The following is a 15,381-nucleotide window of genomic DNA, read 5'->3' as shown; positions in this document are numbered from 1 at the left end:
AAAAGAATAAAAAAGAGTGACAAGTAAAAGATATGTAATGTTACATGTTATTAATTCAATATATATCAAATAATGAAATACATAACATAAAGCACATTTTTTCCTTTATGTAATATTAAACAATAACTTACTGTTCAAAATAGTAAACTGTGTTTCCTTACTGTCTGAAAGTTTTGCAACATCTATACAGCTAATAATAAGCATAAATGTCAACAAAGTTATTAAGAAAGCCGGATGCTGAAGATCACCTTATTTTATTTAATGTTAGGTACAATTTGTACTTGGCTGGATTTGAGTGGTGCACATCACTGAATCTCTTTTTACCAAAGAACCTTAAGTAAACAAACAATAATTCTCAAACTACATAATTTTGGAAAACTATAAAATGTTTCAAAAATAATAAAAATTTAATTTCGAAATTACATGGAAATTGTAAAGGCATAAAAAATTGTATTACTGCATATTTTTAGAACTACTTAAGCAGCACCTTGTTTGATGTAGTTACTGGAACATCACCCATCAATGAAGAAGATGGTATACAAAATGAGTCAAAAGTATAGAATCCCCTCAATTTTTTAAAACCATTCCGGATAGAATACTGTAACTTTCAAGATAAGGTATCAGTCAACTACTTAACCTTTTGACGAGAAATAAATGTCAACCCTTTCTTGGTAGGGTAGATCAGGGATTATAACTCAAATATTTTAAATGGTAACACTCTTTGTGTGATACATCATTTTAAATGTTCCTTTAAGACAAGAAAAACTATATAAATAGAAAAATGGTACGATGTCTGCACCCAAAATGGCAATGGGATAAAGTATGGATTTTGAAAAAAAAATTTTGATAATTTAAGGACTGTAATTGCAAATAAATAAATTTATAACAACTTTATTAAATGGATATTATTGAATAAATTTATTAAATAAAAAATGTTAAGCATAACGTTTGCTTATTTACTTACATCTCACTTTAATAAATGTTTGAAATGTCATCCTTCTGTTGACTGATAATGCACCAGTCGGTTGTAAAAGGATGATACTGCATTATTCAATGATTTCCTAGCGATATTTTGTGTTGATTCTCAAATTCCATTTTGTAAATCATGGATATCGTGAGGCTTATTATGATAAACAATACTTTTAAGTGGCCTCATAAAAGTAATCTGATGCTGACAAGTCAGGTGATCTCAATGGTCTTTTTATTTGACCCCTTTGGCCAATCTATCTTCCCCGGAAAAATGCATTAAAAATTTCACATACCTGAAGAACAAAATGAGACGGGGCACCGTCTTGTTGAAACCAAATGTTTTGGAAGTTGAGGCCAACAATGCTTTTAATGTTTGGAACGATACGGTTGAGAAGCAAAGCCTCATATTTCACTGCGTTTATTTATTTCCATCAATAAATATAGGCTCTATCGATCATCCACAAACAATATCTACCGTACATTTACTTTGACTGGATACTGTGTATGTGCCTCATAATACCAGTGCATGGAAAATATCAGTTCAGTACTGACAATTATGGCGATTTACATTGCCGTTAAAAAAAAGTGGCCTCATCATTAAAATTATGTTGTTACATGAATTACGATCTGCACAAATATTGTTTATCATAATCGCAGAACTCAAATCATCATTCGTAGTCACCTTCATTAAATTCTTACACCAAACGAATTTTTTTTTTTTAAATAGAAAAAGTATGGATGTGTATGAATAGAGTACCAACTTATACACTACATTGATGAGTCTAATGCATCGTTCACTTTTATAATTTTTAGGTTCAATAATAATATAATGTCACAGAATTTCAACTCTGGAACATGAAAATGTGACCTTTTCATAACTGATCAACAATTTGTAAAATAATATAATAAACTTGTTTTATTTAAGTTATGTATTTCATTAAAATATATATAATTTAATATTTAAAAACAGAACACACTAAAACCCTTTCATTACAATTTCTTAAAAACATTTACCATCACTTTTACATGTTAATTATTACGCATGCAAAAAATTAGATTAGAGAAAAAAAACAGTGAAACAAGAAAACGTATAATGTTATTTTAGAAATAGAAGTACGTGAGAAAAAAAAATATATTTACAAATAAAAACAAAAATAATATTCAATCTGTATAAAAAAACAAATTAATACCGATAATTATAAAATAAAAGAGAGAAAAAATACAAACCATCAGTAGTCGAATCAGACAAATTTCCACCGGTTGATGTAGCACCAGATTCTCGATCTGAACTACCTCTCACACCGGAATCAGCACTACAAGAACCTCTATCGCCTGCAGAAGGAGCTAAACCGCCACCAGTCCCAGCTGTAGGTGTTATTGCACCAACACTACTACCATTAACGCCTCTACATATTGATACAGAAGCGAGACTTTCTTGATCCGATAGGCAGCCAGCTGTCGATAACTGTCGACGAGCCTAAAAATTCACAAGAAAGAAACAGAAGATGAAATTCTATATTTTCAAATGCAATATTTTTCTTGGACTATGAAAGGGCGGTATTTCATACCACTCTTTCATAATTTTAAAATTAAAAAAGTTTATCATACGTATTGGACGTATCATTTTAATGTTTAATAGTGTTACATTTAATAAAAGGATAAAAATATAAATGTACTACAGTAAAAATTAAAACACGTCAGAACATATGTACAATGTAATAAAAAAAAACAAATATAATAACATATTACAAAAGATCTAATGAGAAGAATAAAATTTGCTAATAAAAGAAGGAAGTAAAACTTTCAAAAATTATCAGAAAGAAATTAAAATTCATTACTTTACTGTTTTATAAAAAATCTCTTAAAATTTTTACTAAAACCTTACAAAACAGTATTGAATAGACAGTTACAGTTACATTTTTACAAGTTTTAGACAGTTAGTTTTTAAATTTACAGTTTTGTAAGTTTTTACATTTTTACAGTTAGTTTTACAAGTTACAGTTGTAACAGTTACAGTTACAACACAATAGACATTGTGTTGTATAAAATATAATTTCTTAAAAATTATGGCATGTTTAAAAGAATAAAACTTAAGTGAATCAATAATAAAAATAATCTTTAACATTTTCATTGCTAATATAGTAACCCTCTGGGGACCCTCAGGACCCTCTGTGCTGAATTCAGAAAATGTTTTACTCAAATGATCTGTGACGGGCTTTATTTTATACAGTTGATCACCAACAGGTTGATTATTGTTATCATTTCAATGATAACAACAATAACGGTCATGAGAAATGAAATCAGAAAATTGAGGGGGTGGCTAGCAAGAAATCAATGGACCAATATACACTAAAAACAATTTTTTCATTCTTACCATAAGCATAGTAACAGCAAAGAATATATATAATTCTTCTGGCGTTAAATCTCTCCATTTTTGTAACCTTGAACTGGGTGTTGGCATTTGTGTTACAAGTAGAAAATATTTATTAGTTTCAGAATAAATTTTTTGCATAATTTCAAGGGAGAAAAATAACTGAAAAATGTCCAAAGTAGTTGGTTCATTTTGGAAAAAAACATCTGAAATTCCTGACAGTGTTATCAAAATTATACCCTTCTGAATTGAACATGTCATTACTATGCCGATGAAACGAAGCAGGTTCAGGATGAATTTTTTTCCTGGCTTGCGGTGGAGCTGGTTGGTCAACTACAGAACTATCATAGTCATCACTATCACTGGTATGATAATCGCTTTTAAATTCACTCAATTCGGAATATTCATTTCTGATTAACGTGTATTTACAGCTTTTATAAGCTCCTCTTCCGTAGCAGCCACTTTGACCACTCCTGGTATTCCCCGTCAACACATGAGAAGGAGCAGCTGACATCCGTGCTTTTTACACTGATGTACATGTTTTTTTCACACAAAGCAGCAGAATGCAGATAGACACTTGAAACAAGGTACGTTGTATTCATCAGAGATGGCAGATGCTGTCTGACAAGTTTCATTGATGTGAGACGATCGGAACACCTCTTTTTATCAGTTTGAATTTACACAAGGTTGTGCTCGGAATATTCAAAGTGCAGCAATTAAAAGGTTAAAAAAACACCATTTCTTCATAAAAAAAAAATCTGTACTTCCTTTAACATTGTTCTTTGTTCTTGAGCTAAACGATTCCATTATTTTAATAAATAATCTGCGTAGAACATCAATCATTTTGTCATTCCAACCAGTCTTAACAGACAAGCATTCACAGGCTTTTTTTGTGTGACAGCCCTGGATGCAAGTCATTATATCAAAGTTCGAGCGTGACCAATCGATTATTGTGCTTTCATCAATCTTTTCAGAAGTTAATTTTAAAATTTAGTTTAATGCACGCCTAAATTTAAGTATTTTGTGCAATAAAAATTGCAAGTCAATTAAAAAATCCAGTAAAAAAGAAACATTTCCTATTTAAGTAAAGCTTTATTAGAATAGCATTTTAGATTTTTTTATAGTTAGAAAGTACAAAAATTATGTTCGCTTTTAATATGCTGTCATAAATATTACATCAACTTTCACATGAAAGTGGTGGGAGGAAAAAGTATAATTCCTCAAGTATAAAATAACACGATGCAAGTTTTCAGTTCCGATTGACAAAATGTTAAAAATGATACAAAAGTTAGTTAACATCCAAGAAAAGATATATTCAGCAATTTGTTTTTTATTGGATAAAAAACAATAAAATATTATAAAAAAATATATACTCGGATATCCGAGTATATATTGTTATTTTCATATCTTTTGTATATCAGTTTCAATCTTTCAGATTTCATGACCTGTGTATCAGGAGAATGATCTATCTCATAAAGCATTAACAAAAATGTAATTTTTTGAATGTGGAATACATCAGTTAAATTCATTACAAAGATACTGAGAAATTTTTAATTGACCACTCAAAAACAAAAGCATCTGTATAAACCTTCAAGTGAAATTGTTCTCAAAGTAACAATGCGCGACTGCATATTGTAGAAATTTCTGCATCTCTTTTGAAGTTTACTGGTGAGAAATTATCAGCCTCAAGGCTCACCCTCTCTGACTTTTACATATTCAGAAAATTAAAACGTACATCATGAAGGGATGCATTTTGTGATTAATAAAAGAAAAAAGGATCAAAACATAACAATATTTGGATAATAACATCTATGAAAGGCATTCCATAAACGTTTTGCTGGGACTAGTCAGTACTTGTCCAACTTCTCTAAGTATAAGAAAAAGATATTTAATTTTTTCTATTGAATTTTGTATTTGACACCAAATAAACATTGTAAATTGAAGATGAAATGTAAATTTGTTCTGAATATTGTAATACATTCATCAGGGTATATACAGAATGATTCATGAAGAATGTAACAAACAACTTTCAGGACAACTAGTAAACTTTCAGCTATCAAAAAATTTTGCCCTGATTTCTGTGATTGCAGAAATCTTTTGTTTTGTAATATAGAAAATTTAGTTTTGTATAACACCTAGATAAAACTGCCACATTTTGTTTAATAAACTTCAAAATTTGTATTTTAGTTTCTATGGATTATATTTATATTCAGTAAAAACTCTCCACTAGGTTGTTAAAACATTTAAGTGTTTATTACAAATTTAACAAAGCTATTTTATGCCAACATATAATAGTGCTTTTTTAACCACAATACTTTGTCTTTTACCCCAGATTTTTGATAACAAGTAACAATACAGTTCTCATTAGTACTCTACTAACGAAGCAGTTCTGAACCTATATTTACGAGGTGTGATAAAAAAATACGGTGAATGAATATTTATAGCAGCAACTGCCGACGCTACATCCATATGCTATAATTTGTCCAATACGTGATCAACTGAGACAGGCAGGGACAAGTTGTAACACGTTCGAGCTTACCAGTCAGCTGCCAGAGCCATTACAGTGAGGTTGTGTTTATCGTGTCTATCGCGCAACATGGATTTTGAACAACGCATTAACATTAAGTTTTGTTTTAAGTTGCAAAAGGGTGCCAAAGAAGCTTACAAAATGTTAGAATCGGTGTACGGTGATAATGTGGTAACTTTGAAGACTGTGTACAAGTGGTATGATCGATTTAAAAACGGAAATGAGTCTGTTGAAGACGAGCAGCATGCGGGATGTCCAGTAACCTCAAAAACAGTTGAAAATGTGCAAAATGTGGAAACAATGGTTTGTTCAAACAGGCGAATGACTATTCGAGAGCTATCGGAAGACCTTAACATCTCATACGGGTCCGTTCAAAGCATTTTGCGAAATGACATACGAAGAAAGCGACCAGGAAAATGGACCAATGGCTTCCTTCTTCACCACGACAACGCGCCGTGTCACACCTCGCTTCTCATTCATGAGTTTTTGGCCGAAAAAAGTGTTCCTGTCTGTCCACATCCGCCATACTCACTGGATTTAGCACCATGTGACTTTCGGCTCTTCCCAAAACTTAAAACTGTGCTTAAAGGAAAACGTTTTGTCACCATTGCTGACATTGAGAGGGCCACGACCGAGCAGCTGAAAGCCCTTCCGAAAGACGGCTTCCAGAAATGCCTCCAGTCATGGAGTTAACGTTGGGATAAGTGCATTGCTAGCCAAGGACAGTACTTTGAAGGAGATTAAATCGAATTCTATGTAACCTTATTACTTTTTTTAATAAACAATTATTCACCGTATTTTTTGATCACACCTCGTATATGTGCTTTCTACTTTATTTTCACTAACAGAACATGTCCTGAAAGTTTGTTACATTCTTCATGAATTAACCTGCAAAAGTATATTCTGCTTATATGCAATATTTTAATAGTTATCATTAATAATTTTGTTCCAGGATGGGAACAGCACATTACTAATCAGTTAATTTGAATGGCATAGGTAAATTATACATGAAACAAAACTGCTTCTATTTAGAAACTACGTTTATAAAATAATATCACCAAGATTTTATGGCATAAGTAAAAGTATCCAACTCAGTAAACCATTTTACTCAACTCCAGAATAGGAGTGTTATACTATTTTTCATCATCCTTCTCTTGGTTGGTTTGATGCTGTTCTTTATGATTTCTGTTCTGAAATAATCTGTTATACCAACATATTTACTGCACACATCCTGTAGGTTCATTTATCACTTTTATAAATTCATGCACAGTTTTTACAATATTCACACTCATCTATTACCAAATTACCGTACTGTTTCTAATTTAATATTAACTTTTTTTACAGATTACAGGGTAAAAATGTCAGATGCGTCTTCAATTGGATATCTAACGCCATTTGACATAAATACACAGTTAATAAGTGTAAAGCTGAAGTTTTTGAATTCGTATATCTGTTCAGCATCAAATGGAGACTAGACAGGAAACGTGAAAGAACATTTCTCATATTGTATAAAACGTACACAAATGTCTAGAAAGATGACTCATCTAAAAGAGCTTTATCGCTGTGTTATCATTCTGGAATTTATGCATGTGCTCCATGCATGATGACAAACATTCTTTCACGTTTCCTGTCTAAACTCCATTCGATATTGAAAAGGTATAAGGTATACGGTACACTATTGCAGTTTGGTCCGTTTTTTCATAACCGTTCTGTTTTACCTATTCATTGTGTTTTTCTAACCATTTCATCATCATGGGAAAGCATTTCACTTGTGACGAACTTTAAATGCAAGATTATTTTACGCACTTAACAGATTGGAAATCTGTGCCACCAGTAAACAGTTCTCAGTAAATGAAGCGAATGTGCATCGGTGGTACAGTATGAAACAGAAATTATCTGTGTGTAAAAACAAACAAATCTTCTTCAAGACCAAAACACAGAAAATATCTGGAAATCAATGCTGCTGTTTTGGATACTTCAAGGATCTTTGCACAAAAGGTCTTCCAATGACAAGAGACGGTCTGATGTTAAAGGCCAGGGAAATTGACAGGAATAATGGTCTTCAATTTAAAACTAGCTGTGGATGGTTGAGAAATTCATGTAAAGGCAATGCCTGTCCCCGCTTCACAGAACCTCCGTTTGCCAGAAGTTACCAGCAGATTATGAGCAAAAATTAGTGGAATATCAATGTTATGTAATCGCTCTACGATTAAAGAAACAATACTACCTCAGTCAAATTGGTGCTGTGTTCTTTGATATGCCATCAAATTATGTCATGTGAAAAAGGACAAAACAGGTAACATCAAATCAACTAGATATCTGAAAGTAAGAGTAACTGTTATATTGAGTGCTACAATAGAAATAAATAAATCACAGTCGTATGAAATTCTGAACAGGAAAACTGTTCCAAAAAAAGGCTCTGTGATGGTGTAATTGTTCAAGCTCATCAGAATGCCTGGATGACGAGCAATCTAATGAAAAATTGGTTAGGATATGTATGGGAAGGTAGACCGGGGGCTTCTGAAATGAAACAGTGCTGGATACTTTTTGTGGTCATTTGTCTGACAACATTAAAACAAAACTGACAAATGGAATATCTGATTATGTTGTAATTTATGGAGGTATGACAAGTCAATTGCCACTGGATGTTAGGGTTAATAAATCTTTTAAAGATCGTATTTGTGCACAATACAATCAGCGATTGACTGAAAAAAATCATCCCGTTATAATGAGTAGCAAAATTAAACGAGCATCAGCAGCTACGATTGTAGAATGGATTTCGAAACCCGACTCAAGATGAAACTGATGACGACTTGACAACGACTGTTGTCAAGTCTTGCTAGAGAGCTAGCAAGACACACTGTTCAGTCACAAAAAATTACTGTGATTAGTGATAAAATACTGAACTTATAAAGCTAAATATATATATATCTAAGTATATTACATTTGAGGTACTATAATATAAAATACAGTGTTACGTACTTTCGATTTAGGTGTTTTGCTGCATAATTGGATTATTCAATAAAATGTTGAAAGCAGCAACTATTTAACTTTTTATATTAGTTTTCAAAATAAGATGAACTTAATGAAAAATACTGATATATACAAAATACTTACATGACTTACCGTAATTTATAATAAATAAATTATACAGTATTTTAATATTTCTACTGGATATTTTTTTTCCAGAAATTATATATTAAATTTACGATGCGTCTTAAATTTGAAGCAATAAGGTATTTTAAGGGCAAAATTATACATATGTACATGCACATAGACTTAAGACACATACACATAAATTCTCTCTCTCAACATTAAAATTATTACCTCAAGCAACTGTTGCTCCTTAAGATCAAGCTGGGCAGCCAAACTCAGACTTCTTTCGGCCTCGTCTCTCGCATGTCTCAGTAAACTCCATCTCTCCCTCTCTCTCTCGGAACGCTCCTGCGACAGGCACTCTTCACTATCTCGCATCCTCTGTACACAGCGATATTAGCGATATCCTTATTCTAAGAAACTAATTGCTATAACTACCATCTAGGTGATCGTCAGCGAAATTGTGTGTAGCAGAAGAAGCGAGTGATATATATCTTTGTTTTAACTCACGATGCAGAGGTATACTTATTAAGTGACAGTTAATTAAATAAAAAAAGCATAGACCATACAAGGAAAGGATGAAAAATCAGATAAAAGATAATAACAAAAATAACAATACAGTAACATGTTTACTGTGAAACGATATTATAAAGAGCGTTTAATATTAGATTAATAAACGAAATAATGTTTGTTAGTAACAATATGGTGAAGGTGTTAATTCTAATGGTGTTAAATTATATTTGATTCATGCATCAATCATTAGTAATATGTATGCTTTAATGGAGAAGGAGAGGGAGAAAGAACTAGCTACACCTCATAACTGGTGGTCGATATGAGAACTCTCTTGTGCAGACTAGGATTGCATACCAATAGAGTGTAAAAATGAGATCACACCGAACTTCAGGCTTTGACCATAAATACATGAAATAAACACAAGATAAAAAGGTAAAAATATACTTAAGGTAGAAGAAGTGGCACCAGAAATAAGATAATGATGCTGAAGTACATTAACTGTAGCTTTGAAAAGAATCTAAGTTGGAGGTTATTCCAATCTGAATGGAAAAGGAAATTAAAATGAAAGTTAATAGTTGCCATCAGTGATGATTTAATCTTTCAAAGGATAGATTTAACAAAATCTTTTAACTTTTATTTCAAGTGAATGACAACTATCGCAATCATTATGACACAATAGAGTCAAAATGACTGTTTTGAAGCATTCAACATAGTTAAAACTTTATTATTCAGCAAAAGCCAGCCTACTGAACATAGCTTCAATTGTTCCAAATTATCCGTACTTCACTCTTCCTTATTTAATTTTCCTGAATTCTTTTCCTTGAAATACCTTTAGTGTCACAGAATTACCTGGTTGAATACAATTTATCATCTTTGAGAACCATTTAAGAGAAGAAGATTAAGATTTGGTATAACCTTAACCAAATATCTTCTTTTTTTTAAAAAAAATCCATAGCTTTGTATTTTAGAAATTACAACTTTTTTCTGTATGACATTTTCTTTTTTTAAAATTACATCAAAAGTTAAATAATTGTTTTAATAAGTGCATTAAATACAATATTCTGAATAAAACAAAACATCAGATTTGAACAGGGCATTTATAAATTAATTAATAAAGAAATTTATATTATTTTTTTTTAATTTCTGAATTTATAAATGGGATTTCATAAATAATTCACACTTTTTTTACTTAAAGATATATTTTATTCCACATTATTTCTATTATTCTCAATTCTCCTATATAGTTACCCTGATTCTCAATGGCCTTTAACCAGTCTTTCAAAAATTTGCTAATCTAGAGAGGTAACCATTTTTTTTTTCACTCCGAGGAATAATTTTTTGTAGCAGTTACATTCAAAAGCTAAAACCTCCTTCAAGTAGGAAAAAAAGTATCATGAAATACTGGCTCTTTTAATTTGGGGTGCTAATCAAAATTTAGTAAACTCATGTCTGGTGCAAGAGATAAACTTCCCACTTTTATTTACTTAATAAATTAATCACAACCTTCTGCAAGTGCAAATATTGCAGAATTGTGCAAAATGAGTCACACTTCTTATTCAGGTTAATTTTCGTCCATTTTCCTGTTAAATTTTTGCGTTAAATCATAATAAAATCTTGTTAATACACTTGTTCTATACAAAACTCTATCTGTCAACATGATTTCTCAGTGATTCTACGCAAAGATCATTATTTACTTGATCTTTGTTTATATTCGTCATAAGAATTTTTTGTATTACAGAGAGGATTCTTAATTTTTTCGACTACAATTTCAACTGTGGTTCAAATTTTTTAAACATTTCATTAATAGCAATAATTTTAAATATAAAAGCATGATGTTCAAAAAAATGTTTTGTTTCAAGTTTTTGTTTAATGAATTTGATGCATTTTTTATATTTTTCATGAACTTAATTCTTTTTTAAGATTTTCAATCTGGTTTTTTCCGTCATTTCTTTGAGAGGATTAAATTGAATATCTGCTGATCTGATATTTTGGGTTAGAAGTGCTAAATTATCTGTGAAAATTAAAAATTAATTTTGAATTTTTTTGTTTTTATTGCTAGAAATATGAGACAAATTTTTAATTCTTCTAATTGAAGATTCCAAAATCTAATTATTTTTTCTAAAATCATGCAGAAAAGAATCAATGATAATCTGTCATTTCAGGTTTTGATCAATACTGTTTGGATATTTCCCCCATGAACTTAATTTATTATAGTAATCAATCCAAGTTAATTGAATTAATTTTCTAGTTTTAAGATCGATTCCGAATTCTTTTAGGGTATTCAATAAAATTTATCTGTCTATTAAAGCATAGGCTTTTTTTTAAAATTTATTATTTTATTTCTTAGGAACATGTTAACATAATTTATCTTTTATCTTTTCCAAATACTTCCTCCTCATCTCTGCTTGTTTATTTCTTCTTTTTTCCTTCGTTCCACTAGGAATTCTTTTAGGTTCATTTTTCCTTGAAACTTGTTAACCAATATCCTAAATGTATATCTTTCATATATCAATTTTTTTTTTACCTTTAATTCCTCAAGGTCTTTTTCGATCTGTTGGTACCAATTTGTTTTTTTATCTTTTTTCATTAATAAAATAAGAAATTTTCTTTGTCAGTCTGATATTGTTCATTCTACATAATGTTCATAAGAATTTTATACTTTCCTCAATGCTGTTCTAATATTTTCTATTTCTTGATAAATTTCTTCTGATTTTCTTAGTTGGTACATTCCATTTTTATATTTCAGACCATATATTTTTCTGAGAATTCTTTTTTGAGATCTGTTTATGTTTTTTTCTAGAGAATGTTTGTAGTGTATCCGAACCGTTTAAGGCTTTTGGAAGGGTTACTGTTTTATAGCGTCTTAATTTGGCTTTTCTTTACATGAATTTCTTATTGGACAAGTTTACAATTAAGTGATACGCTATTGCCAGCTTTCATTTCTTTTTTTTCTAGTCCTGCTGGGGTTGTTACTTCTAAATATTTGTATTATTTTATGTATTTATTAATAATTTTTCTTTTTAAGAAAACTGTCTACAGATAAATATATCTCATAAGCTTTCATCAGGTGCAATGTACATGAAAATATTAAGTTCTTATCTAAAAGTGGAACATTTAGTGTATTTCTCATGAATATGAACATATGTTTATCAGAATTGTTTCATCATCTCATCTACAACTGCAAGAAGTTTGCTCTGACCGGGTCAAACGACCAAGATCTAAAGGAAACAATTATATTATGTTGTAACACTGCTCTTCAGTTTATTTTGGATGGCGACTGTCAATTACAACTAGTGAAACTATAATTAAAATTAAGCACACAGAACCTGTATACTTCCTCACACTGACAAGCCAAGTTTTTAAATAATGTATGAATGTATGCATACATCTTCAAGTAAGTGTGTTGTGAGGTAATGAAACAGGTAGGATTAAAACATACTTAGCACTCAAAAATTACAAATTACTTTTATAAAATTACTTTATAAATACCCTGTATAAAAGGTTAAAATGTCGTAATGAATTTTAGAAACAAAATTGGTTGTAAAACTGACTGCTTATAATTTTCTTTGTATTAGTAGTTGATGGATATGTGATATGTGCAGGCAGGCATGCACATGCAAAAACATACCATAAATATTGTTGTTGTAAAAGTTTAAATTCCATATTTTTTATATAGGATAATAGCAAAATATTATTTAACAATGATCAAATTATACTTTCTGAAAGGCTGTTACATTGGTTACACCTTTATAATAACTTTTCGTTTTACTAGCGATGTAATGAAAAATATTTACTAAAAGAGAAATAATATTTAATCTGTTATTAATTTGGATGAGTTATTATTGACTTCAAGTAGCGATAATCTTTAGAGGATGAGGAGGAATTGTGCAATTACCTAATGATAAAAATATTGAATGTTATAAAAATAAACGCAAAAGGTGGCTGAAATGTAATTCACAGTTGGTCATAACTTGGAAAATAAAAGAGAGAATCAAACAAACAAATACGGCACAAAAAAATATTTTATTTGCTACAAAAACTTATTTTTCAATTAATTGCCATTAACAGCTCTACACATTCCTCCCAATGGTGAATCAGATTTTCTCATTCCATCAATAAAGAATGCTGGTGATCTTTCATTGGTCCAAGATCTCACTGTAATCCTGGTGAAATGAATATGCTTTAATACACCTCAAAAAAAAATTGCATGCAATGTGTGTGACTGAGCATTATCGTATTGCAGAATTATCAGCTCCATGAATTGTTGAACATGGCATAGGCATACATATCTCCTACAGGTTTTAAAATTTCTACGTATCGGACAGATTTGCAGTTGACAAATCTTTCATCAATTTATCTTCCTCCTTTGGTATTTGTCATCACAGAAAGCAGTCTCAACCACTGCAAGGTTCATTCTCAACATTCGCTTTACCAGGTTCTGATACACAAAATTTTATTACCAAGCTACTCACAATACTTCAATCAACACAAATGGCTTTTACACGATAAATGTTACTAGCATTTAATTTTTCTGTTGTTAAAAATTCATATTTTACGAATCTTTGATATAGGAGCGTATGTGATTTCATAACAATGGTGACAGATAGAAAAAAAAAGGATGAGTCAACGAGCTTTGGAATAATAATAGTAGGAAAATGAAACTACTAGATGGCAGCAACTATTTACAAGGATTTAAATACTAGATCGTGGATACCGGTGTTCTTTGGTAGTTGGGTTTCAATTAACCACACATCTCAGGAATGGTCGAACTGAGACTGTACAAGACTACACTTCATTTACACTCATATGTATCATCCTCAATCATTCTCTGAAGTATTATCTGAAAGGTAATTACCGGAGGCTAAACAGTAAAAAGAAAGAAAAGATAGCAGCAACTATCACTTTGTGACATTTTGTTCTCTAGTTGTGTTCCAGTACGTGTTACATTTCACTGCCCTTCTATTCTTATCAAAAAATCAACAATTACAATTTACTTCTCTCAAGTTATATTATACATTAAAGTTTTTTCACTGTTTAAAAATCAATTTACATTAATTTAAACTGCAGTGAATGAAATAAACAATACTGATCGACCAAGAAATTAACTTATTTCATAAACAAAGATTTTAGAGATTGGTTTAGGAAAAACGGGAAATTCTTTAATAAATAATATGAAACTTTAAGAATGACACTAAGGTTAGAAATATACTTTTAATATGATATTATAAGTGCTATTTATAGACGCTAATCCAGTAACAAATCATGTGACAAATCCTGTTTGTTTCAATTGGATATATATATATGCGATATGTGATATTAACACAAGTATGTATATGTGTGACGTTAACACATATACAGTCCATCTCACAAGAAAGGTGACTCATGTGAAAAAAAATACAAGACATTGTTTATTTTTAGTTTATATGACTTTTTATTGAAAACAGGCTCCTTTAGAGTCAATACACAACTGGAAGCATTGGAAAAATTGTTCGAAACAATTCTGGTACTCAACCTTTGTAACTGCTTCCAGTACCATGGTCGTAACTCTCTGGATATCTGAAATCGTGTCGCAAACACTCGAAATACTGAAAAAATGATGTTTCATCACCTGTTACGTGATGCAAGACATGAAATCTGGGTCCCTAACGGCCAATTTTTTCATGTCTCTGCCATCTTTTTGATTGTCAGTGAGCGAGTGAGCGAGTTTTTTTTGCCCAAATTTTCAGTTAGAATGTGATGCACAGTTGTTTTAGGAATGTCAGTGACCTCCTCAATTAACCTGGTAGAAGCACAACGATCATTTCGAAGAATTGAAGCCACTTTTTGAACATTTTCTTCTACTCGAACTGTTGATGATGCTGCTGGACGTGAATCATCTTCAATGCTCTCTCTACCATCACAAAAC

The 15,381-nt window shown here is 30.9% G+C and overlaps 1 protein-coding gene across 1 annotated transcript in view; it reads right to left on the bottom strand.

The window, feature by feature from the left end:
* Nucleotides 1-15,381, bottom strand: part of Liprin-gamma (liprin protein kazrin) — a 316,506-nt gene that overhangs the window by 129,116 nt on the left and 172,009 nt on the right. The window contains exons 7-8 of the mRNA XM_075381547.1: nt 9,195-9,344; nt 2,197-2,446 (exon numbers count right to left, since the gene is read on the bottom strand). Of these exons, the coding sequence (XP_075237662.1) occupies nt 2,197-2,446; nt 9,195-9,344 (400 nt within the window). The remainder of the gene's footprint in view (nt 1-2,196; nt 2,447-9,194; nt 9,345-15,381) is intronic.

The sequence above is a fragment of the Lycorma delicatula genome, chromosome 13 (assembly GCF_047948215.1).
Source record: "Lycorma delicatula isolate Av1 chromosome 13, ASM4794821v1, whole genome shotgun sequence".
Lineage (NCBI taxonomy): Eukaryota > Metazoa > Arthropoda > Insecta > Hemiptera > Fulgoridae > Lycorma > Lycorma delicatula.
Note: the sequence above shows the minus strand (reverse complement) of the source record. Positions and strands in the feature narration are given on the sequence as shown.